Source organism: Bison bison, unplaced genomic scaffold (assembly GCF_000754665.1).
Source record: "Bison bison bison isolate TAMUID 2011002044 unplaced genomic scaffold, Bison_UMD1.0 scf7180017864098, whole genome shotgun sequence".
In the NCBI taxonomy this organism is placed as follows: Eukaryota; Metazoa; Chordata; class Mammalia; order Artiodactyla; family Bovidae; genus Bison; species Bison bison.
The window spans coordinates 5,501,585-5,514,813 of record NW_011494670.1 but is presented as its reverse complement, the minus strand read 5'-3'; the positions used below and the strand labels follow the sequence as shown (position 1 = coordinate 5,514,813).

Genomic DNA, 13,229 nt, shown 5'->3' with positions numbered 1-13,229 from the left:
AGCCATAGCCTTGACTAGATGAACCTTTGTTGACAAAGTAATATCTCTGCTTTTTAATATGCTATCTAGGATGGTCATAACTTTCCTTCCAAGGAGTAAGCGTCTTCTAATTTTATGGCTGCAGTCACCATCTGCAGTGATTTTGGAGCCCCAAAAAATAAAGTCAGCCACTATTTCCACTGTTTCCCCATCTATTTGCCATAAAGTGATGAGACCAGATGCCATGATCTTAGTTTGCTGAATGTTGAGCTTGAAGCCAACTTTTTCACTCTCCTCTTTCACTTTCATCAAGAGGCTCTTTAGTTCCTCTTCACTTTCTGCCATAAGGATAGTGCCATCTGCATATCTGAAGTTATTGATATTTCTCCCGGCAATCTTGATTCCAGCTTGTGCTTCCTCCAGCCCAGCGTTTCTCATGATGTACTCTGCATAGAAGTTAAATAAGCAGGGTGACAATATACAGCCTTGACGTACTCCTTTGCCTATTTGCAACCAGTCTGTTGTTCCATGTCCAGTTCTAACTGTTGCTTCCTGACCTGCATACAGGTTTCTCAGGAGGCAGGTCAGGTGGTCTGGTATTCCCATCTCTTTCAGAATTTTCCACAGTTTGTGGTGATCCACACAGTAAAAGGCTTTGGCACAGTCAATAAAGAAGAAATAGATGTTTTTTTCTGGAACTCTCTTGCTTTTTTGATGATCCAACAGATGTTGGCAATTTTATCTCTGGCTCCTCTGCCTCTTCTAAAATGAGCTTGAACATCTGGAAGTTCACAGTTCACGTATTGCTGAAGCCTGGCTTCGAGAATTTTGAGCATTACTTTCCTAGCATATGCTGCTGCTGCTGTTGCTGCTAAGTCGCTTCAGTCTCTGTGCGACCCCATAGACGGCAGCCCACCAGGCTCCTCCGTCCCTGGGATTCTCCAGGCAAGAACACTGGAGTAGGTTGCCATTTCCTTCTCCAGTGCATAAAAGTGAAACATGAAAGTGAAGTCGCTCAGTCGTGTCCGACTCTTCGCGACCCTATGGACTGCAGCCCACCAGGGTCCTCTGTCCATGGGATTTTCCAAGAAAGAGTACTGGAGTGGGGTGCCATTGCCTTCTCCGTCCTAGCATATGAGATGAGTGCAATTGTGCAGTAGTTTGAGCACTCTTTGGCATTGCCTTTCTTTGGGATTGGAATGAAAACTGACCTTTTCCAGTCCTGTGGCCACTGCTGAGTTTTCCAAATTTGCTGACGTATTGAGTGCAGCACTTTTACAGCGTCATCTTTTAGGATTTGAAGTAGCTCAATAGTTAATGGCAATAAAAGAAATTAAAAGGAATTTTAAGAAATTCATCCTTAGTCCCAACCATTCAGAGATCACTGGTATTTTTTGGTGTATTTCATTATCATCTTTCTCTCAGCAGATGCTTTTTTTTTTTTTTTACAGTTTTCTTAGAATACTCTGTATCTAGTTCTTAAAGATTCCCTTGGTGGGGGAGGGGAAGAGAGTCCATAGAGTCCTTTGGCTCTACTGGAGAAATACCTCAAAATCATATGCCCTCAACTTCCTTAATTCACACTCAAGGGAACTGAGATTGCAAGGTGTGAACTTGGCCCAGCCAATACAAGGGATTAGCATTGGAGCCAGTGCCACCGTGGAAGTTCCCAGATACTTCATGGAGGCCACAACAGTCTAGAACTTTCCATGGCACCAGGATCAACGTTGAGATGTTTGGACCCCACTGACACTTCACCTGTGTTTGCTCCGACAGGTGTCCCAGCTCCATCACTAGCACACATACTAGCATCTTCTTCCAAGTGCTTATGTTTACAGCCGTCTTCTGGAAAGCTCTCATAATAACATGAAAATCTATAAAGATTGGGAGGTGAATCATGCTCCCTGAAGTTGTGTTCAGTATAACTATAAGCAGAGGCATCTCCTTACCCCTTTTGTAGGGAATGGAGTACATTTGAATATTCATGTTTTATAAATGAAATAGAATTGGGAAGTAAGTTCCCCGAAGCATGTAACTAGGCAGACTTGAAATGAAAATTTGAACCTAATCTAGATTTCTTCTAAAAAGGCTATGTCACAAAGTGTTTGGATTTTAGGGTGTGTCTAAACGTAATACCCCTGTTGATATATTTGCCTCTGATGTCTCTTCCTGAGCGTCTGCTGGCCTGTGATAAGCAACTGGAAATGAAGGAATATTGTAACTCTTATTTTCTCATCATTGTTCAACTGAAAAATGAATTTATTTTCTAGATAATGTTTTTTTGAGAAAGCTGCAATTGAACACTTTCAGCATGAAGACTTAGCTGTCAGCGTTTCCTAATTAGAATAAAAGACAGCCTTTTTATCCAACATATTTTTTATCTTATTCTAGCACAGTACTAATATTTTCATCAGTGAATCTAACCCTGTGATTGACTAAGAGTCACTAGTGCCAGGCACTAAACTAGGCTTTTACTTATGTTGCCTCATTTAACTCTCACAACACCTGGAAGGTAGGTGCCACTGTCTCCATGTTAGTAATAGGGAAATGGAGAATCAGAAAGATAACATTCCAATGTCATGACGCAAGTAAGTAGTTGGAACCCAGGGTTTGTCCAAATTCAGGGTTGGAACCCAGATTTGTCCCACTGCAGAGCTCTTTTCACGACCCCACTTTCTTCCATCTCATTCTTATCCAGACTGTAACAGTTCATCCTTAGAGAATTTCCAAGTATTACTTGTAGTAGGTATATTACAGGCTTCTCAGGTGACTCAGTGGTTAAGAACCCTCCTGCTATGTAGGAGACATGGGTTCAACCTCTAGTCTGGAAGATCCCCTGGAGAAGGCAATGGTAACCCACTCCAGTATTCTTGCCTGGGAAATCCCATGGACAGAGGAGCCTGGTGGGCTATACAGTCCATGTGGTTCCAAAGAGTTGGACATGACTTAATGACTGAACAGCAACAACAACAGGTATACTACAGCTTCTCAGCCTATTGGTATAGAAGATTCTTGTTTACTTACTAGCCACCTTGACATTACAGGACGACTATATGGGGAGATACTGACAGTAAGATACGGTGTGGGGAGGGCATGTGGTAGGCAGGTTGCTCAGTGTCCCACCAGGAATTGTCCCAAGTCTGTGGTAGCCAGCTTAACAAATTGCCAGTAAGGCTCCTGGATCTCTCAATGGATCTTTATCTGTTGGTTAGGGAACTCTGTTTTAAATATTTACACTGTAAAACTTAGAAATTTTCTATGAATTAGTTTGTCATACATCTCAGCATATCCAGGTATATACATGTCCTTCATATCTGTTCTAAATGATATTTTTTCAGTGTCTACACTTGATAGTGGAGCCAAGTTGTTGGGTCTTGGAGGCCAGACTGAATAACTGTTTATTCAAGATATTAATAGAGGATGAATAGGCAATGGCACCCCACTCCAGTACTCTTGCCTGGAAAATCCCATGGACAGAGGAGCCTGGTGGGCTGCAGTCCAGGGGGTCGCTAAGAGTCACACACGACTGAGTGACTTCACTTTCACTTTTCACTTTCATGAATTGGAGAAGGAAATGGCAACCCACTCCAGTGTTCTTGCTTGGAGAATCCCAGGGACAGGGGAGCCTGGTGGGCTGCCGTCTATGTGGTCACACAGAGTCAGACACGACTGAAGTGAATTAGCAGCAACAGCAGCAGAATCCTCTTAATGTTCAGGGCAAGTGGGATTCAAAGAAGCAAAGCAAATAAAGGGTCAGGAGACCATGAGTTCCTTTTGAAACTGAGATCACAAGCAAAATACAGAACAATTGAAATCATGAGTTTCCTCCCATGAAACTGATCTTAGGGAATTTGTTAATGTCTGGTAGCCTTAAGTGCATGGTTATAAAAACTATTAATATTAAAATCATTTGTTGAAATCTGTTAGGGGATAACTATGCACCTTGCTCTAAGGTATGTATGTTTAATGAAGAGAGGACCCCTGGTAGTTACAAACTTCTTTGGTCACCTTGCCCTGACTGCATCAGCAATTTCCGTAACTACTAGAACAGCAGCTGATTCATAACAGCATTGGTGGTCCTGCGTAACCCAACCTGAACTTCCATCTTTCATTCTTTCGTTTTGCAAGCCATCTGCTCCATCCAAAATGGAATTTCCCCAGCCTACTACACTGGGAAGCCTCTGAGCCTTTGCCCATGCTATCCCCCCCAAATACTCTTTCCCATTTCCCCAGTCCACAGGTGTCTCTAGCGCTTAGCCAATGCTGCCTTCTATCTCAAGCCTACCTTAGTCTCTCCATATGAAACTAACTAATCTTGACTTCTGTGTTCTGAGAGAACCTTAAAACTCTATTTTAGCATTAATTAAATTTTCTGCCTTATATAACAGTAGTTTCTTGTATTTTATTTTATCCCCAATTAGATTATAGAATCCTTGAAATTAGCAATCCTCTCATATTCTAGAGGCATCAATAAGAACCTTTGATGCATCTGGACCTTACTAACATGCATTGAATCAAAGTTGATTATTTCTGCTGCAGTGTCTGCCTGCACAAACACATGCATATTCTTATAAACAGAGGACAAAAATCTATAGATCTTGTAGGCCTGCCTTACTTTGTGCAAACTTGTTAGGATTCTGGAGCTCCAGAGCTGCCAGAGCTCTGACTTTTTAAATTCAAGGCAGAAAATTAAATCTCAGTTGAATATCCTTTCTTTCAAATCCTAAGTCCATCCTAAATTAATAGGGTTTGGAAGAATTCCATTTTTGATCCACCACAAATACCTCTACAACAGTGAGTTTAACCAGCAGAACTAAGCCTCTCATCCTGTTACAATTCTATACCCACCTTAATTAAAATGTTAAAACAGCCAGAAGTCCTTTTACATTGAGCTTTAAAAGTTGTCAAAATTGTCACCTTTTATAGAAACCTCGTGGAGATGTTAGCCTGAGAAAGAAAGAAGCATAAATCAAGAAACTGGCTAAGTTGGCCAGTAGCCTTTGAAGGAAATATAGTTCGCTGGTTACAAAATAGTGAACTTTGAGAGACTGAATATGATTTTGAATATAGTGTGCTGTATAAACATTCTTAAAGCTATACTGCATTAATAGTGCTGTCTTTTGGACTTAAAATTAATTATAGATACACAGCAAATTATAGACTAGTAGAGAGGTCCCATGTACCCTTCATCCAATTTTTCCCAATGCTTATTTTTCATAATTATATAATTATAATGCAATATCAAAACCAGGAAATTGAAATTGGTAGAATGTGTGTCTCATTTTGTCATGTGTGTGGATTTGTGTAACCAGCACCACTGTCAGGATACAAACTCCCATTACCACAAAGATCTCCCTGTGTTAGCCGGCTATAGTCACATGCCACACACACAAACACCCCTCACCCCAGGCAACCACCAAGCTGTTATCCATCTCTATAGTTTTGTCATTTGAGGAATGTTAGTGAAACGGAATCATAGAGTAGGTGTCATTTTACAAGTGGCTTTATTCATCAATGAAATTCCCTTCAAATCCGTTAAGTATAACAGTTGCGTATTTCTTTTTATTGCTGATGAGCAATACTATTATGTTTCTAAGTAATAATTGTTTTTCGTATTCTGTATATCTTTTTAATTTTATCTATTTTAGTTTGTTTTATTATTGTTGTTGCCTTTTATAAGAAAGTGTTTCCTGGCTATTGTTCAGGATAGCAAAAGCTGTAAATTCTAAAGTTCTGAAAACTAAGAACTGTGGTTGGCTGCTGACTTCTGAACTGTCTATAACTCTGCCGTCATTATTCCCACTGTGTTGAATTATTTACCCTGCTCTCCCTTCAGGCCGTGGGAGATCTCACTTCCTAGATTTGACAGAAGCCTCCACCGGAAGTGTCTCTGATGCTTCCTGGAGGAGGTGGTGGTGGCCTTAGTTGTAAGCCATCAGCTTCTTGTAGGTTGAAGGAAGGATTTTCAAAAATGGCTTCCCCTCCAAGATCTCAAAACGTAGCCTGTTTTTCAAGGCAGGATTGGCCCGCATGCGTGAAAACCCCTTGCTGGTGAATGCTGAACATCTGCTGTCCCAGCTCTTTACTGTTTAGTGTCCTATGGCATTGGAAATAAAGGTGCATGAAACCAGTTTTTGGTTTTTTTACACTGAGGTTACATTCCAGAGGGAAAGAGAGATAATACACACTTAACTAAGACATAAATAAATATACAGTGTGATGTGCTATAAAATAATTGTGTAAGCCCAGGGGATAGACAGTCTTGGTGTGTTGGGGAAGGGGAGGCTATTTCAGATACAGAGAGCAAGGAATATCTGAGCCGTGTTTTAATACTGGTTGAGGCCAGGAAGGAGCCTTGTGCAGACCTGGAGCTGAATTTACTGAACAAAGAAAGCAGCAAGTGCAGGAGGGCCTGTGACAAGAGAGAGCTTGGTGTATACCAGGAAGATCGAGGGCTAGAATTTAGGAAGTAAGGTAAGAAGAGGGAAAGCCAGGTCTAGGATTTCAGAGTCTAATTCCTCATGCCCTCATACAAACATCCAGGCAATGTAAGTCTCTAAAACATCTAAGATTTCCTTACATGGCAATCTATAGATCTCACAATGAAGTCTCGCCTTTAATACCGCATATGATATATGTGAGTGTATGTATGTGTGTAAACAGGTGTATGTATGGCCAATGTTTGCCACTTTGGAGTGGTATTTGGGTCCCCACTCCCAAATATTCCCTCAGTTAATAGCACATGGAAGTTTACCTTTGGGGGTAAATTACTGATGTCAACCTAACTCAAGTACCTTAAGTCAGGACTTTAATGCTCTTCAGTTTAATGGAGACTCCGTACCCTCCTCTCAACTCTAGTAATATCTGTGCCTTACTTGAGGCACAATACATTTTCTCCTGTAAGATACAATATTCACATACTTGTATTCTCTTATTCTGTAGACTAGAAGGTTGTCGAGGGCAAAGACTGAACCTTGTATATCTCTTCATCACCTATTATAAAATTCAGTGCCTTGAATTTAGGAAGTAGTCAGTGACTATTAAACAGAATTCAGTGTGCTTAGGGATGTTTGTTTGTTTAAAGAATTTTATAGAAAAAGGAGAATTGTGTGTGAGGTCAAGGAGTACTGAAAGGAGATAACATGGACAGCGCTGGGCAAGAGCCTGCGTGTGCAGTGAGTGTGGTGGAAAACAGACACGGCTACCTTACAATTTTCCTGGCAACCCAGCATGTTAGAACACAGAAACCTCCTTATTGCAGAAACATTCAAATGTTTGTCAAAACAGAATTTGCCCTATATCTCTTTTCTCAGAATACCCCCTGGCCTCCTCAAAATGTTGATACAGGCAGTTAATGTCATTTTGAAATTGAAGCATTTGCTGCTCCATGCCTTCTCTCTGCTCTGTAAGTGCCTCAGGCATAATAAATACGAGCTCCTGGAAAATCACCAAGGCTCTTGAATCAGCAAAGGTCATACATGTTAGTAGATAACCATAGTCTTTACATCACACTAAACAACCCAAGGAGAGTGACAAACTAGGAATTCCTCTTATTGTAGCTTCTGTGTTTTTCAGCTGCTACAGATTTGAGTCATAGACAATACCTAATCTGTCTAGAAACCCCAAGTTGCTGGCTTTGTGCTATGGAGAGGGGGCACAGGCGCCTGTCCCTTTGTGCCCTGAAGAATATGTAGCCCTGTTGGGAGAACAAATCCATTATTCAGTTTCTTCTTCATTTCAAAGCAAGGGTTTCTGAGCCAACCCTGGTGTGCCTGCTCATATCATAGTTACTAGACTGTTGTACATTTTTCCTCCTTTCTCTTCCTCTTCCTCTTCCATCAGATTGTCAGTTCCTTAAGGGATCAGTGTATCTTAAACGTAGACTACCCAGAGTACATACATATAGGGACAGATGTGTAGAATTGTGATATGAAGGGGAAAGTAATATTTTTAAAATATGCTAAAACTATTTTAAAAACATTCCCAGATCTGTGATGTTTACATGGTCCAATATGAAAAAAAACTAAAGAGAAGGATTCAGTCTGTTATCTGCGATGCAAACAAAAGAGCAGTAGTTAATGAAGTATCTCTGGGACAATGTGAAAAAAAGAGAAAACTTACTGAAGATAAACTGAATAAGCTTCGTGTAAAACTGGCAGTATTATTGCAGAAGCTTCAGCTGGTAAGTAGTTAAGTGTTGTTTGAGTAGTAGGAACACATGCTGTGGAGAGAGCCGTGGGGTGGCTTCCTCTCCTGACATCGTCGTCCACTTACTGAGTGGACTGAGGTCACTTATTGTAGCCTTCACTCTCCCTAAGACCTGGAAATCACAGATAAATGAGCTTTAAAAGTATAAATTAGAACATTGTTAAAAGACCTATTATTTTTTCCCTTAAAAAAAAATTAGAAGCTTTGGGCTGTTGATATATTTCAATTATTCTGCCTTCTCAATAGCTTATTTCTAGTAGGAATTTTAAAAAAAATTTTTCAGACAACAAAATGTTTTAATTTTTATCCTAACATATAGGTTAAAAAACAGACTTTTCTAATCTTAGAAGTGAGGTTAGAAAAATCAGGAAATATCATGTAAGTATGAATTACTGTTCCTCTTGTTTCTTTTTTATATATTTAAATACATGAAGAATTGGGCTTCTGTGATAGATTGGGTCAGTAAGGAACAGTCTGTCTTTGATTACAGTATACAGAAATGCTGGGGAGAATATATCAAAAATTCAAATATATATAGCCAATGTTGAAAAGGTCTCTCTGTAGATGCTAAAAAATAAATTGAGAAATCAGCAGTGAGCCCAGGAACTATGTCTGTGTTGCTCAGCTTTTCTTGGGGTGTAAATAAAGGTTGTTGAGTGGGACCCCTAGGAAAGATCCCTAAGAGGGGTTCAGAGAGCTTTGTGGAGGCCCTCGGGGCAGGTCTGTGTCTGGAGCAACTTGGCATCGTACACTCAGCACCGCACATTCCATTGCTTCCCCAGCACTGTGGGTGGACACCGGCACGCTCTCGGGGCTGCTTCACAGCCAGCCTTTGGCTCAGTTCATTGTCATGGTAACCTGGAAGATCCTTAGATATCATAGAACCTGCTTTAAAAATATACGGAACAGGGCCTGAAGGGGGAGAAAATTGTCTTGGGCCGCACAGAAAATTCAGACATCGGCCCTGAGTCTGGGACAGGAGACGGGTCCTTCCTGGGCCATGCAGGGTGAGAAGGCAGGAGCTGTCTCCCACAGAGAGTTCAGCCTGGAGCGTGGCCTTGCTGGTGAACTGGGTCCACACACAGTAGGGTTTCAGTGATGTCTGTTGTTTCACTAACAAGAAAAACTATAGAGACCAAAGGTCTTCATCACAGTAATAGAATACCTCTCTCTATCAAGAAAATTCATAAAAACTATTGGGTCTCATAATAGCAAATCTGTTCAGCTAGGAAAAAATAAATGAAAGAATACTAGTTTACTCTTCTTTCTGTGTCAGACCCTAGGTTTCCTCAAAGTAACCAAAGTAATTATATCAGCACTAACTTAATTTGTTTTATTCACAAAGTTTAGTAAAGAGGTGAAGGGCTTTAGCCGCATAATGTGAAATGCTTTATCCAGTGTCATTGGAGAGGTGCTCAAAGGGCTCCTGCTTTCCCTACTTGAAATTGCCATTTTCCCTGCCTCTGCCTGAGCAAGTACCGTGGAATAGAGCAGAGACGAGAGGTTAAATGGACCTGGAGCAGTCTTTTGGGGCAAATCGTGAAGAAGCTGAGGACAAGAACCAACCTGGAGTCCTAGGAGGAAGTCTGGCCTGCTGGGTAGAAAGCAGGAGCCAGGGAATTAGACCAGACGGAACAGGTTGAAAGCTGTTAGTGTCAGAAAGGGTCACACAGGGCTTGCCTCAGGGTCTGTGAATATTTTGAAATCCTAATGAATATCAGCATCATGGAAACCCATCTGCAGAAACAGGGTCCTATTTACAAAGCTGGGATGTGGTATAGTGCAGACTTGTTAGAGGACTGAACAAATCTAGGGCAAATGGAACAAAGCAGACAACACGTTTAATGGAACCAGATGAGGGATGGAGAAACTGTGGTAGTGCCAGATATTTGGAAACAGTGATAACATCGGGATTATTCCTGATAGGTCCTCGCTAAAAATTCTCCTATCCATGAGCTCAGTTGGAGAGCAAGTTGATCCCGTGGTCGGGCCTGGGGGACTGAGATTTAGGGAAAGAGGGAGCATTTGTCCAACTGTTCATGGATCAAGAAACTCAGGAAAGGAGAGCTTGAGATTATCCCAATAGACTACTGAGAGAAAGAGACAGAGAAAGGGAAAGGGGGACAAATCAGGGCAGCAAGCCCAAGGCTATGGGGAAAGATGCTGCAGAGAAAAAAGGAGAAACAGAGAAGTCAGAATTTGCCTACCCATCTGTTTTGCCTCTAAGGCTCAAAATTCATGAATTTTAAGATGGAAGAGAAGAACCTGTAATACACACACACAGATAAAAATGAGATGAGTGGGGGCTTTAGGAATATGGCAAGTAATTAAATCAAAGGGGAAAAAAAAGACCACAGTTAAACAACCTCCACTACAGAAGAAGAGGAAAAAGAAAAAGATCCAAGGTCCTAACCACTTGTGAACATAAAATGAGATTAAATGCAAAATCATTTCAAAAGGTTAAAAGCATTATTCAGATGCAAACTGGGTTTTGTTGCTACATGATTTATGGGGAAGACTGGTCCAAGATCACCCAGACAACCGGGCTCAACCCCGTAGCTTCTTCCCCAATTATGACTGCTGCTTCTCTTTTCCAGGGTGGTCCAGCCGGAGACCTGGAGCAGATTGATGCTTACTTAGAAGCTTTGCTGAAAGAAGATAATCTTCTTTTTCAGAAGGCTTTTTGTAAATAAAGTGACTACAGATACAGGGCATTGCCTCCTTTTAGAAAAAAAGGAAAGTATTTCTCAAAATTAGAAGTCAGAAAAGGCATTCCCTTTTTTAAAATGCTAATAAGAAAAAAAAAGGAAGATTCTTTAAAAGAGAAATCTCTTCTGTTCTTGTTATTGTAAAGTTCATCTTGTTTAATGGTACAAAAATTTTGTATTTTAAAAATGGAGACTGAGTTATAATTTGCATATTTCCCAGTTCTGTTCTGTAACTCTTCCTGTTCTTTCAGAAACCATTTCCAGAGTTCTCTAATTCTCATGTGAGCTACTAAGAGAGAAATGTTGCTTAGGCTTATATTTTGTTTTCACTAAAAAGATTGTAAAAATGGTTCTTAAGAGCAATACGCAAAGGACTACAGAATCACCTCCTTATGAAACTTCAGTTGAAAAAGGAAGACATTATACCCCTTCTCCACTACAGCCAGCATTCAGTAAAGCAGGTAATATACATTCCCAAAACAACTTTGAGATATATTTGATATATCTTACATATATTACATATATATTACACATATAAGAATTGTATTATATTACACATGTAAGAATTGTACATTTTCCTTGATAACTTTTGTTTAGAAATGTTTGCAACTTTGGATAAAAGCAATAAAACATTTAATAGTTCATGTAATTGTATAATTTTATTTTTATGTACATGTATGTAGTACAATCACTCAGTCGTGTCCTACTCTTTGCGACCTCACAGACGGTAGCCTACCAGGCTCCACCATCCATGGGATTTTCCAGGCAAGAATACTGGAGTGGGCTGCCATTTCCTTCTCCAGCAGACCTTCCCAACCCAGGGATCGAACCTGGGTCCCCTGCATTGCAGACAGACGCTTTACCATCTGAGCCACCAGGGAAGCCCATGTAGTACAAAACTGAAAACAGGAGAAATGGAATATGGTGAAAGTTTTTACCACATTCTTGTCTTTAGCTACTTAATTACTCTTCTTAAGAGGCATGCTTTTAACAGTTACTTATGAATTCATCCAAAATCAATGTATATACACCTTTATAAATTATTATATGGATATAAATACGGATGTAATGGCATCCAAAAATGCTGTTGTTTTTTTCCCACTTAATTTATCTTCAAGATCATTCCATATCAGAATCAGTACATGTAGGACGATCTCATCTTTAAACTCCTCCTTATTATTCCATTCTATCAGTTCAGTTCAGTTGAGTCGCTCAGTCATGTCCGACTTTTTGTGACCCCATGAATCACAGCACGCCAGGCCTCCCTGTCCATCAACAACTCCCGAAGTTCACGCAAACTCACGTCCATCGAGTCAGTGATGCCATCCATCCTCTGTCATCCCCTTCTCCTCCTGCCCTCAATCCCTCCCAGCATCAGAGTCTTTTCCAATGAGTCAGCTCTTCACATGAGGTGGCCAAAGTACTGGAGTTTCAGCTTTAGCATCATTCCTTCCAAAGAAATCCCAGGGCTGATCTCCTTCAGAATGGACTGGTTGGATCTCCTTGCAGTCCAAGAGACTCTCAAGAGTCTTCTCCAACACTACAGTTCAAAAGCATCAATTCTTTGGTGCTCAGCCTTCACAGTCCAACTCTCACATCCATCCATGACTATTGGAAAAACCATGGTCTTGACTAGATGGGCCTTTTTTGGCAAAGTAGTCTCTGCTTTTGAATATGCTATCTAGGTTGGTCATAGCTTTCCTTCCAAGGAGTAAGTGTCTTTTAATTTCATGGCTGCAGTCACCATCTGCAGTGATTTTCGAGCCCCAAAAAACAAAGTCTGACACTGTTTCCACTGTTCCCCCATCTATTTCGCATGAAGTGATGGGACCAGATGCCATGATCTTAGTTTTCTGAATGTTGAGCTTTAAGCCAACTTTTTCACTCTCCTCTTTCACTTTCATCAAGAGGCTTTTTAATTCCTCTTCACTTTCTGACATAAGGGTGATGTCATCTGCATATTTGAGGTTATTGATATTTCTCCCCGCAATCTTGATTCCAGCTTGTACTTCTTCCAGCCCAGCGTTTCTCATGATGTATTCTGCATAGAAGTTAAGTAAGCAGGGTGACAATATACAGCCTTGACGTACTCCTTTTCCTATTTGCAACCAGTCTGTTGTTCCATGTCCAGTTCTAACTATTGCTTCCTGACCTCCATATAGGTTTATCAAGAGGCCGGTCAGGTGGTCTGGTATTCCCATCTCTTGAAGAATTTTCCACAGTTTATTATGATCCACACAAAGGCTTTGGCATAGTCAATAAAGCAGAAATAGATGTTTTTTCTGGAACTCTCTTGCTTTTTCACTGATCCAGCAGATGTTGGCAATTTGATCT

The 13,229-nt window shown here is 40.7% G+C and overlaps 1 protein-coding gene across 1 annotated transcript in view; it reads left to right on the top strand.

Moving 5' to 3' along the window:
• The window catches only part of MORC1 (MORC family CW-type zinc finger 1), a 164,378-nt gene extending 153,498 nt beyond the window's left edge, over positions 1-10,880 (top strand). Inside the window, exons 26-27 of the mRNA XM_010838592.1 lie at positions 7,967-8,161; positions 10,785-10,880. Coding sequence (XP_010836894.1) covers positions 7,967-8,161; positions 10,785-10,880 — 291 coding nt within the window. The remainder of the gene's footprint in view (positions 1-7,966; positions 8,162-10,784) is intronic.
• Positions 10,881-13,229: the final 2,349 nt, after the last annotated feature.